The sequence below is a fragment of the Echeneis naucrates genome, chromosome 17 (assembly GCF_900963305.1).
Source record: "Echeneis naucrates chromosome 17, fEcheNa1.1, whole genome shotgun sequence".
In the NCBI taxonomy this organism is placed as follows: domain Eukaryota; kingdom Metazoa; phylum Chordata; class Actinopteri; order Carangiformes; family Echeneidae; genus Echeneis; species Echeneis naucrates.
The window spans coordinates 7684583-7697692 of record NC_042527.1 but is presented as its reverse complement, the minus strand read 5'-3'; the positions used below and the strand labels follow the sequence as shown (position 1 = coordinate 7697692).

Sequence of the window (13110 nt, the reverse complement as noted above, 5' to 3'; positions counted from 1 at the left end):
CAGTCAGGTCTCAGAATAAGTTGTTTGTCAGTAAATGCTCATGTAACCTGGAAACAAGTGCCTGGTCACAGTTTTAACCCCACAACCCCAAATCTGTATATTTTTTAGCCAAGATCAGTGACATCACTTGAGCAGATATCTCACAGTTAATTCAGAAAAGTAATTTAACATTTTCAGTGCCCCTTTAAGAGGCTCCAAACTACCCTTATGTTGACCCAAAAGGCCTTTCCCTTTTCTGGCACAAGTGTTGTAAACTTAATGGCACATACTGTATATAAAAACTCAATTGGAAACAGTTCAATACGTTTTTAATGTTAATAGGTATCAATAAACTAAAAGTTCAAGTCAAGTTCAGTTGTTTCTGTTTCCCTTCTTAGACACTGAATATGTGAAGATGGCAGCTGTGTGCTGGACCTCCGAAGGAGTCAGTACATTTTTCCCTGGGTGGATTTTGATGTCAGCCTGCTGCTTGCAGTCTCACTGCACATCTCAGAGGACAGATGAGCCAGGCACTGTGTCAGCTTCACTAGGCCCACCAGCAGAGCTCCACCACACAGCATCAGACAGGGCCACAGCAGTGCAAACAGAGCCTTCTTCAATGTGTACTTTCTGGTTAAAATGGCGCCCCCGGGGTGCTTTGTGTGGTCGGTGAAACATGATGTGGCGTTCCCCAGCTGAATGTCAAAAATTTGTTTCAATTCCTGGACCTCAGCTTGATGATGTGCTCTGTCCATCTGACATTTGGGCATGTAGAAACACTGAAAGAGAAGATAGGGCGCAGGTATCATTTTCTATCAGTGACCCTGTGGTTACTGTCAGCAGTGGTGATTTCAGTCAATGAGTCCTGAAGGCTCTTTTTTTTTTACTCAGTCATATACTGTATCTATGAAAAAAAAAAAGTTCTCCCAAGCCCCAATGAGGTGCACAGCGTCTGAAAAATCTTTTCTAAATGGAGCAGCACCTCTTAATAATGCCTGTTGGCTTATTCACAAGGGCACAGGGGTGTACTGCTAGTTTTTCCATCCTGTCAGCTAGTTCATCTCTTGCCTTCCCTTCTCTTGGAGGTGCTTTCTTCAGTTCCCACACAGATGACTAGTATGAAAGCCAGGATAAAAAAAATATCTACTGAACAGAGATGTCCAGTATGTCAATTGGAGCGCATAAATTTAAAGATTTAAAGCTCAAATCCACTCTTCTGGCTCCTTCAGTATTCCAGAGCATATCCAAACCCAGAAAAAAAGGCAAGGCCTACAAAGCCAGACTTTGCTGCAAAGAATTCCTACCTCAGGAGCGAGGGGGACCGAGTCTTCATCAAAATGCAGAAAAGCACTTTGGTTGGAGCCCATCAGGTTCACCATCACCCTGAGGCATGGAACTGTGCTCACCCCTCTGCAGTCCACCCAGTCTTTCAGGACTTCGGCCTGCACCAGCACACAACTGGCCTCCTGTACCCAGTTGCTGAGAAACCAGAGCCAGGGGAAGTTCAGAGCATCATTTCATCCCTGACTTGTTAACTCAAATCACTGAACTATTTGCTTTTTATGAGATATCTGATCTGTTGGCTCTTCTTATCTTACTCTTTATCTTTACTAGCAGCAGAGCCTGATGGCAACAACTGTTTGCCCCTCAGTCAAGTCATTATTTTTTGAACAAGACTGAGATATGTCCCATGACATTTAGTATAGATGTCAACATCCATCAAAAGCCAGAAGAATGCACTGTAGTTTGTAAACATGTGGCTGCTTTGGGAATACTTTCTTTTCTAATGTGAACACACAGTACACCCTAAATCTGCTTTGTGTTAGTATATACCTGGATTGAGTCAGTTTTCCTAATAAATGTTAAAGGACATTTTAAGGAGGCCCACACGAGTTGTGTTTGCAGAACTCTGTGCTATGATGATGATTATGAAGTTTACTTTTCAATATTTAAATAAAAAATATAACTTCATTGTATGCTTATGGATATGTGGGCATGTGAATAATGCCAGCTCAATGTACTGCCAGACATTTGTATGTATTGACAAATATATAGTTAATGTATATGTTGTTAAACAATCAGTATCACATGACATCCTTTCTTCCACGGTGCAACAGACTGCAATGTACCTGTTAACAAAGTGTTTGACTGTGGTAACGCTGGCCACGAAGAACATGAGCACAGAGAAGGCCATCATGGCGAAGCCCAGCAGGACGGCTCTGTCTTCCCCAACACTGGAGACCAGCATCTGGGAATGAGCCTGTTGTCCTCGCCGCCCTTCAAACCCTCTGATCCGGTCCTGCTCCTGCACCACAGTGCTGTGGGACAGATCTCTGTGTCTGTCTTACACATGGGGACACACACACAAAACCACACATATGAATATGTGCATGGCCAACGGGGATGTAATGGATTAATCCATCAGTTCAATGAATCAGTGCATTTCATCACAATTCCTCTTGAAAGAGAAAACAAAAGGAGCATTCAGTAGCTTTAGATCAATTCAGATTTTGGGGAAAAAAAAAAAAAAAAATCTGAGATTTATTTTCAAGTTTCTATATCTGTGTAATATTTAAGAAAGTCCTCCCCTCAGATTTCATCTCAGAGCTCATAAAAATTGAACCAGTCATAACTGCTTTAACTGCATTTCTTTGCTATCAACAGAAATCACTTTATTTTCAGTGACAGGATATACTTCACTTATATCATACTGCATTACCATGTAAATTGTGAGAAACACATTCAAAGGAGCTAACTCAACGCCACGATGTCCTGAGTCTCAACACAGGCTTAAAATGTTATTATTTTATATTTTGACTACATATTAATTCAGGTTTTTCTCGCATTCAAGTATTTCACTTATCTTTTTTTCACTGTCATACTTAATGGACATGTGAATTTCTGTTGACTGTTAATCAGCAGGAATGTTTATTATGCCGCCAACGTGATACAAGCAAAAGTGAATCCACTTATAGTAGCATTGTTTAACCACACCACCGGTAGAGCAAACTCCACAAGGTATCTTTAACTGACAACGCTGATGGCATCATTAAGGTTATTTCCTTGGATGGTTTAATTCAGGGCCTCAGAAGACAAAAAAGTTTTACAATTGTCTCCACAACAAGTAAATTTAGCTTCGTGTGCAGAATCAGGGAAAAGCCAGTTAAAAGGAAAGCAATATTAATTTAGTAAATTCAGCCCTTCCATTTAATGCATCTATTCAGTTCTTTTCACACTCTAACAGATGCATAATCATATTTTGTCTTTTGTCAACATGATTAGCTGCATGAAACTTAACAAATGTTTTTCCTACATAATGAACTCCCAGTTGTATGTTCAAAGCCTTGCTGCCTCGTCCCGTCAATTGTCGTCCCTCTTACCGTGTCTGCCGCCTGCGAGCTCCCTGCAGGTTGATGTTAACCGGGATGCTGTACGACCTTCGGGGAGAATCTCTGTTCAACAACATGCCCACTCCTATCGCTGCCACCTCCTAACAAGCTTCTCTCTCTGACACTAAGGTGTTCCCCTCTCAACAACTCATAGATCATCTTGTGTCTTCAAAAGGCTCCAGTGCATCATGGTGACTGGGGAGCATTTTTTTGTTTACCAAGGCTCAACGGTGAGCACAACAACACCTTCCGCTCTCAAGTGTGTTTCTATAGAAACCACCACAGGTAAGGCAGGTAGGATGCTAAAGGCCTCTCAGTGGGCCTGTGAAGCTCAGCTGCAAGCGGTAGTTTGTCACGGAAAACCTGAGGCCCCTCATGATTATTCACTATTTGCACAGGATGAAACAGCAGCTGCAAAGTCAGCCCAAAGGATGGACAGAGAACAGAGGCGTCTCTACGTCAGATCAACCATCTTCACACACATCCAGTAGAGATACTGACCCAAGCATGTGCGTCCTGCGACATCTCATTATCCCTTTGGGCGGTTGAGCTTCAGACCTGTCAGACTGTCCTGACAACTGGCTGCAAAAGCAAGATACTGAGCAAATTTATATCTGTTATTCAGACAACCAAAACTTCTTGTATTATTCATGGCTTGCTGGGAAAACACATGGCGGTATTAACTATTTTCCAGTTCTGTGACAGCTCTCTTTAATATAACAGGCCTAAGGCTACGAACACAACAGCAGCTTGGAAATGGAGCCAACAATTGCATATAGCAGACAGTGATGTCATTGCAAATTTTTCAGAGTTGAATTCAATAGAGTGTTATTCTGAATATTTTCTCTTATCACATACTCTGGTGTTAAACCTCTATATTCTGGCAAATATTATCACAGTTAGTCTGATATATCGCATTACTCATATTGAATTGTGACTGTATATGATTTATTGTGTTTGTGAACTGGTAAATTGAGTCTCTGGCTTTTTTTTTTTTTTCTAAGAACAGCCCAGTTGTTTATATCTGTAACCTACAAATAGGAAGATACAAGTGCTTGCACTTTTCTTCTCAGGGTTGTTGGAGAAGCAAGCGCTTTTGATGAAATTGAAGAAAACAAGATTAATAATGTATAAAGCTCGGTGTACTTTACCTCACCTGGTAACCCAAGACATTACCTTGTCCGTGATGCTTTCAGCATTGTGCTGCACTGTGTAAATGGCTCAAACAGAACTTCATCTTGAACATAAATGCCGCATGGAAATGGACTGCTCATTTCAAACTCTCTGATGTTGATTGGATGCGTCCTGACCTGTGTCTCGGGTCTCACCACCCACTGAGCCGTTTCTTTTGCAGAAGCCTTCTAAAATCTTTGTTTGCGATCAGTGTGAGGTTCTGAAATGGACTTGTAACATGGTACAACAAATTCCTCTGATTATCCGGGCTAGCAGTGGTAATTGGATGCACAGTGTCTTCTGTTATCTGATTATGTCTCTGGGCAACATTTCAGAGCAACATGTGCAGTCAGAGTTTGGTATATAAAAGTCGGTAAACCACTGAGCACAATGGATAATCACCAGAAGAGGAATCTAACTTTTCTTACAATTGGACTTATTTTCATGCTGAGCGGCATTGAGTATGGTAAGTTCACGATAACAGCTTTATAGACTTGACGACTCGCAATAATAGTCTCATTAATGCAGACTGCAAAAAACTGCTTGGCATTTCGACTGTTTTTTTACTTCACTGCCGGTATGGCATGTGGTTTAATTTGAATATATTTCGCCGTGACTAAGCAAAGCATGTCTTCTATCCATCTCCCTCCTCTCCTCTGGGATCGGCCTCCATCATCTGTCTCTGGTGGTCACAGCCGTCATTCTGCCTACAATATGGAGGTATCTGCAGATTCTGGAGGCCCCTCCCTACTTCCTGGGTCTGGGCTTGTCTGCTTTCAGTCTGAGTGCACTACTCACAGGGCCGCTGTTTGGGTTCTGGTCAGACCGGAGCAAAACTACAAAATCCATCATCCTTTTTTCAAACCTTTTTGAGATTGCTGGTGAGTATTCATCACAAAGCCAATCTCATGACTGAAATTCACACCATATTTTCAGTTCAGTTCATTTACTGTTCACTTCAGCCTACACTGAATATAATGTAGAGGGCTTGAAATGACAAACCCAGAAATTCAGCTCTTGTGGCTCATGTTAATTTTTCCACTGTTACAGAGTGCATGGTGGAAGCTATCGCTCAGTTTGTGAGCAGCCATTGTAGACTGCTCTTTACAATTAATCAATGAGATTCATTTAAGTTTATTGTGTTGGTTACAATGGAGACTATCTCCAATAGCACTGCCTACTACTACTGTAAACCACCACGTCGATAAAAGCCAAAAAGTAATGCCAGCATGTTGACCGTGACGTGAAGTTGTTCATCACTCTTAATCATCTTATTTAATCCTCTAAAAAAGTTGGCTGGCTGGCATTATTTATCTGGAGGTGAACACATTTATGACAATCCATCTTGTTGAGGCATTTCAATCAAAACAGCAAATATTGCTAGTGAGCCGGAGGAGATGTTTGTCAGTTATCGTGTTTGCTGCTGCTAGCAGAAACATGAAACCAGTGTTGGAAAGAACTTTTGTCTAAAATGTTGATATGTGTTGGTTTTATATATATATATATATTTGTCCTCAGGCAACTTCATGTATTTTATTGGACAATCAAAGTGGCTGTTGTTAAGTAGCAGACTCGTAGCAGGTGACACACACACACACACACACACACAGCGCATGCCCTGCATAAGCAATATAGCAGTATGTGGACATTGTGAAAGCACAACAGAAGGTTGCTGCTCTGCTTCCAGGTGTCGGGGCAGGAGCAGGCTCCTCCATCTTTGGTTTCCTCACTCGGAGCACTCAGCTGGAGGAGCGCGCAAGTATTTTTGCAGCCATCATGGCTTGTCGACAAGTTGGTCTCCTCGTCGGTAAGTACTACCCTCCAAACCCCATCCCCACCCTTCATCTTACCACAGAGAGAAGTGTCCCCTGCCCTGTCCTCTGAGACATCAGACAGAGACAGACTCTGTGATGTTTTCTTTGATCTACAGTTTCGACTATGAGAAGAAAGCATAAAAAAAATAAAAAAATAAAATACACCAAGTTGGAGGCTACTGTTTTCACAAACCCGACGTTTTTGTTCGATCTCCTCTTTAAAGCATTTCCTGTTGTGTCTCCAGGGCCGGTGTTCAACCTGTTCTTGCGGCTGTGTGATTTCAAACTCGGGCCTTTTGTTGTGAACAAGTATACGTCTCCTGGGGTAACAGCATCCACATAATCAGTAATCTAAGGTTCTCCAAAAGTCCCCATAAATACTGAAAAACAATGTACAGAAATAAACACATCTCACACGCACTTTTTCTTCTCCTCTGAGTAGGAAGAATATAAAACACCTGCAGCAATACTCAGGACTGAAAAAGCCCATATCGATCTATTTCCATCTCACGAGTCTGTAAATAAAACACCTGTAGCATGGATGCATATTGAAAAAGCTATAAGAAAGCTTCTTTATACATCCTTTTCCCTGCTTAATTTGACACATATCCACACCTTGACGCACTCTTTATTTAGCTGGATTACTTTATTTTTTAATATTGTTCTTGCGTGTTAAATACTTTATCCTTCCCAGTAGTGTCATGAAAGGAGGTTGGTTTTTTTTTATGTTCTATTTTGAAATATTTGATCGTTGTCTGTCTCCTTCGTGCTCTCAGATCTTCATGTGTCTGCTGTGGATGCTGCTCCAGTGTGTGGTCCTGGTTATGTATTGGGATGTGCCACCTGTAAGCTCGGAGGGTGGGGCTGTGATGTTGGAGATGAAACAGGAGCGGGCTGATGAGGAGGAGGTGCCGCTGATAGGTTCAGATGAGGAGATACTGCACACCTACAGCGCTGTCGACTCTAACCAACTGGGGATCTCCACTTCGTCTGACAGGGAGCCCATCCGTGGCGGCTCGGCAGTCGCAGACCCTTTCGGAAATTTCAGTGCCAGCAGAGGTGAGCAGGCCGTCCTCAGCCCTGCTTCAGGGAATTCATGTAGGAAGAAGTGTCACAGCCTGTGCACATGTTTTGTATCTGCTGTATTGATTTTCTAGCAAACACAAACACACACAAGCGCACACCAGCACACACACACAGACAAACACACACACACAACAGAGTATCGAAGAAGTTAATCAATAGTGGTAACCAATCACTGCTTGTACCCTATGTACCATAACACTAATGTAATAGGACACCTGACATCATAAATATAATACACACATGCATGAGTTCTGACATAAACCAGACACAAACACACAAGTCTAATCAATATACAAAGAATCTGATCCGACAAGCCAAGCAGGATTCCTCAAAAGAGCTCTGGAGAATGGGAAGTGTGTGCGTGTGGGCACACACGTGTGTGTTTCAAACCGTTGAATCGATTCTCTCAGTCTTTGAAGATGTGGCAGAGGGATGGATAGCACACTTCCTTTCTTATCGACTGGCTTGCTGTGGTTGACCTGTGGATAAAATGGAGGTAGACTTGGCAACATGGTCAACATTCCTCTTATTGATTTCATTTAAAAAAAAAACCTCTACAAGTCCAGAAACTCAAGAAAAACTGGAGAATATCAGCAGCTTGGCATATAATATGAGTGTTTGGTAGCCGTTATAGCATGTCTGCTATTGGCTCTTGTGAATTATTGATCTTTTCTTTCTCTCCGTGCAAAAGTGAGGAATCTTTGAAACTTGTGAAGATCTTTCACTGCCTTTCATCAACTTTATTTTTTAGAACTTCTTCTTTTTTTTTTTTTTTTACTTTTTTGGGTCATGGAAAAAAAACATCAACAAAAGTGTGAATTTTTGTCTTTGGAAAAAAGAAGATTTAGCTGTCCTTCTCTCTGTCTGCCAGTTTAAATGAACAATTATTTTAATTAAATTCTGTTATTACATTTATTTGTTTTTTTCCCCCAAATTAGTTAAAAGGATTCATTCAGCTGTCATATATAATAAATATAAAGGTCCTGCCAAAGGACAGTTAGGTTCGTTTGTTTTAGCATTATATTGTATAGTGTATAATGGGAGGTTGGTAATTTATGAGAAACAGAATCCAGTGACTGAAAATCATTGCTACATTGTTTTTAATTGTCTCTTGAAGTCACCGATTTTATGGAGGAGCAGCACTAAGCCACGTGAAGGCTCATCTAAACTTCTTTTGTGAATTTCTGAAGCCTGATAAAGACACTTTTACCCACAAACACAGTGTATATATGAACACTTACACATTCTAGAGCATACAACAGTTAAATGATGTAAATAATAGCCCAAGCATGAAACAAGGGGGAACTACACACTGTTATAGCAGTCCATTCTTCTAACCATCTGGCATGTACATCCAAATTTAGCAGCGAGCCCAGCTCATTTTTCCTCCTCTCCAAGTCCATAAGGGAGTCTTCGTTCCAGGAAAAGCTGGTGTCAAAATCTGTAATTTATTGAAATACATTTTTAACGTGTTATCATGTTCTGGAATGATACAAAAAAAATTACACAGACTCATAAATCACACTTATCTCTAGAAAAAGAAAAACAGTATATTGGACTAGAGGATCAGCACAACCAACCAGCCAGGATTTGTTATTCCTGCCTCTTTCAGTCTTAAGATTACTTTCAGATAGTCCAATTTTTCTATTCTCTTTAAACTTCTTTATCTGAACGTACCTTGCCGGTTGAAACTTTCAATTTCGTGTTAGCGCTCAAGCTTGTTGCGTGATTTTCTCTTTGGCTTCTCTGGTTTGCAGTCAATTGCTCTGTCTCTCACTCTGCAGAGTTCCTGAGAGAGGAGGTGGTTGTTCTCCTTACGGCTCAGTTCATCACTCTCTTCAATCAGACAGCGCTGGAGGTGAAGGCAGTTACCGTTGAGATCCATCAGCCTGAGTTTCCAAACATTTCACACAATGTCACACTATTTTACCCAGGGTTTCATCCACACTGCATCCATCTGAGCCTTGCCTGGAAAGACCTGCCCTGCTACTTTGAGAAAATAATCAAGTAAAACTAATGTAACAAGTGAATAGAATCGATTTCTTTGTTGAAAAATGAAGAGGTGGTTTCTTTCCTCCTCGTTAAATCATGGTGGCTGAATAGTCACAGAGAGCTGACCTTGATTATAATCATTTTAATATCAAAACAGAACACTCCTTTTGATGTGGACTGAATGAAGCCTTTGAAAGACTTTAAATGTGCTTGTTTCAGCTCTAATAACACTCTCCTCCTCTACCTCTGACTGAATCACTTTATCCAACTGACTGACCCCATGAAATTTTTCGAAAAATCCCCAGACCATGGTGACTCCTCTGACGCAGCGCTACTTCAGCTTTGGTGAGCTGGGTAACAGCCTGATGTACAGCCTGTGCGGGGTGGAGGTCATCCTGGGCTTCTTCTTTGTGCGATGGCTGAGCAGGAAGGTGGCGGACCGCGCCGTGCTGGCTGTGGGGCTGCTCATCTGCTGCGCTGCCTGTATCTGGTGCCTCATCTTCCTCTGCAACCCTCGAGGTGGTAACTTGTCCAGCAAAACATACAAAGGCCAAATCCTTTCTGTGACACAGAGTCATATTGGGATCCATACTATAGAGCTGAATTGAATGTGCACTGTAATTGATATCATTCAGGCTCTGGCAGGCCAGAAAGAGATCATCAAAGCAAACTGGATCCTGTATGGTTGTGTTGGCCTGCATCTGTTGCTGCTCGTCACATTTATCGCTCTGGTTATAAGTAACAGGTGCTGGAGCTGGGGAGTGCCTGAGTACACATAAAAGGATTGCAATAATATAATTAGACAAAATGCTATTTGTTAAAGCACATCCTACATTTTCTAGTTTTCGCAGACACCACTGAAGCAACCGAATGAACACATGAAATCTATAATGCAGACATCTGAAGGAGGAAATGGGTTTTTCTTTTAACGAGTTTCATAAAAATGTATTTTGATCATAGTAAGATGACAGAGTTGCAGCTTATTCAGGAATATCCAACAGTGTGAGTGGGCACGCGTTCACACAAACATGTGCACGATGCAGCGCAGCAGAGAACAAGAATATAGCAGCTGCCAGCTTGGCAGTGGTTTCGTTTACAGATAGAGCTATCTCCGATGGTGCCAACCCATTCGTAGAAGGAACTTAAAAACCAAGAGAAGAGGGGCTGGACAAGTGAATTTATCACTGTATACCAGAGAGAAAAAGAATCCAAATATTATAAATTACACGCCGTCAGATCTTTCAAATATGTTAATTTAAGGTTTGCAAGTGATGGCGTTGTAGTCCAACCTGGAGATGCAACGTCTTTTACATATAACAGCTTTCATTTGCAGACAATTGTAGTATAATGAGCCAATCTTTCTACTTCTGCCAGGTGGTTATGGATGGCAGCTGACAGCCTTCATCATCGGAGTGTTTCTCCAGCTGCTGGGTCTTCCCTTTGTGGCTGTATCTCAGGTGTCTCTGTTCTCCAAAGTCACTGCAGAGAAAACACAAGGTTGGCTCGTTTGCATATCTGACGCACAGACGGTTCATTTATGCTGCACATTGTTTGTACATGAAATCGTTCACCCCTCAATCTTTTGTGATGTCCTACTTGAAGGATTCAGCCAGGGTGTCAGACGGTCAGTCGGTGGCCTGGCCACCATCTTGGGTCCTCTGTGGGCTGGAGGACTCATCAGTAATTTGTACATAATGCTGGGCATGATGCTAGCTCTCCTTGTAATGATCACAGTAAGTACAGCACAGCTCCCTTGAATATTTTATAACATAAAAATATTGGTAAAATGATGAATTGAAGGAATGGTCTGAAGCCATTTTGTGTCCACTATCTCTCCACTCATGCCTGTAAGATAAATATGGTTTCCCTTATATAAAAAGAAGGTTGATAGAGCACCAATCTGCATATGCACAATATAAAAAGTAATATTTCGATACCTTTATGTATATATAAACCTAAAATTGTTAGCTCATAGTAGCACAAAGACTGAAAGTCTTGAGCTCAGATTTTCTTCACCCCAGCTGAAAAACAGTATCTGTGGGGTGTAATTGCCTGTAAAACCCTTAACTCAGCATGTCTTCGATAGCCTCTACTTATTACTTGGTGCTCTCTATTCTCTAAAGCCATATCATGCTGTACATTTTACAGGTTATGACAGCACTGTCCTATGACCGCCTGACTGAACCCAGGGCAGTGCAGCACGCCCAGAGCTCAGACAGCGGAGGGTAGAGCTGCAGTCTGTCTGAGGATCAGAGGAGGCTGAAGATGGACAGAGGGAATGCACTTCTCTCTGGGGAGAGGATCAATGTACGTCTGCTGCACATGGATATGTATAAGTGTGTGATCAGACTTCACAGGTGAAATACCTTTTGTTTTAACACAATACCCAACCTCAGTTCTCAGTTGTCTTGGGCTCTGCCTTGTTTTGCGCGCCACTACCAGACTATTAATTATACTTTACACAAGGGGGCACCATTGCTCTCATATGGAATATTCAGGAGGCGTACTTGGAGATGAAAGCCATTATTTTTAAACTGAACTATTTATAGTCCCAGGTGTTGATGAAAAGATAAGACAGCAGGTTTTACCATGTGACCCATGTCCCCAAAATTTTCATTTCTTATCAGAGCCTTTCTTCCTTTAGAAGAAAAAAAAGAAATAAAAATCTCTCTTGAACTGAAACGCTTGACACAATGAGTGCAGAAGTAAGAGTTGTCAACATCTCCGCAGCTCCATTTGAGTGACGCTGATAGAATAGGTGGGCCAAAGAGAATGTAGCTTTGCAGATTTATTGGTGTTTATTTCTCCTGTTGGACGACAGTTTGAGTACTTCATAATTCTGATAAAACACAAAGCCTTTGATGTAACAAAACCAGTTTGATTTTGTCTGTATCTATTCCTCCATATCGTATGTGCAACGTCTGGATTTAAAACCTAATAAATAGTTCATAATTAGCCTTCTGTATCTTTTTTTTAAAAACTATGGGGTGGAATTAAAGTTTAATTGACTGTATTCATAATTCAAAATATTTCAAGGTGTGAGTAGTGTACAGTCAGCTGTTCTTGCCTATAGTCTCCTCTAGGATGTGCTGTATGCTACACATGTGCATTCATGAGCAGACTGCTATAAGCAACATGAAGGCATTGTGGATTCCTTTTGTACCAGGGAACATGAGTTCGGCCAAGCTCTGTGTTTTTGCATTATTGCAGATAAGGCTCAGTAACCTTTCCCGTTTTCTACACTCAGCATGTGATGTTTGGCTTTTGAAGGGTTTTTTTTTTTTTGCCTGAAACGGAAATTATAATCTCAGGGACTCAAGAACATAATATGTATAAGCACTTTCATGCCCTGATCAGCGTATTCAGGTACTTGACATTTTAAGGGAGATAACCGGGCGCATAGAATCAGGTCAAGCCTGAATTTACTCCCTTTGAACTAGCTCACTTTTTCAACAGAAAAAGAAACTGCCATACAACATATCCAGAGCTATTTTTAAAACACATCCCGTAAAACGTGCATCTCCCCTGCTCCTGTTCATTTATGGCATTAAATATCACCAGTTAAACTAGCATCAATTAGTATAATTAGAAAAAGCATGATTTCCGAAGTGAAGCCTATCAGTTTTAATTTGCTAAAGATAAGTGACTCGCGTTATAATAAAATGCACCCTTGCTTC

The 13110-nt window shown here is 41.3% G+C and overlaps 2 protein-coding genes across 2 annotated transcripts; one reads left to right on the top strand and one right to left on the bottom strand.

The window, feature by feature from the left end:
• Positions 1–291: 291 nt before the first annotated feature.
• Positions 292–3934, bottom strand: kcnmb3 (potassium calcium-activated channel subfamily M regulatory beta subunit 3). Its single transcript, XM_029525450.1, has 4 exons — positions 3870–3934; positions 2109–2318; positions 1284–1458; positions 292–758 (listed from the first exon to the last, which is right to left on the bottom strand). The coding sequence occupies exons 1-4, from the start codon at positions 3896–3898 to the stop codon at positions 426–428; spliced, it is 747 nt and encodes a 248-aa protein (XP_029381310.1). The 5' UTR covers positions 3899–3934; the 3' UTR covers positions 292–425.
• Positions 3935–4931: 997 nt separating this feature from the next.
• Positions 4932–12291, top strand: mfsd8l2 (major facilitator superfamily domain containing 8-like 2). The gene is made up of 11 exons (XM_029525438.1): positions 4932–5007; positions 5237–5422; positions 6060–6122; positions 6229–6348; positions 6601–6680; positions 7132–7414; positions 9226–9299; positions 9739–9952; positions 10808–10930; positions 11036–11166; positions 11582–12291. The coding sequence occupies exons 1-11, from the start codon at positions 4932–4934 to the stop codon at positions 11660–11662; spliced, it is 1431 nt and encodes a 476-aa protein (XP_029381298.1). The 3' UTR covers positions 11663–12291.
• Positions 12292–13110: the final 819 nt, after the last annotated feature.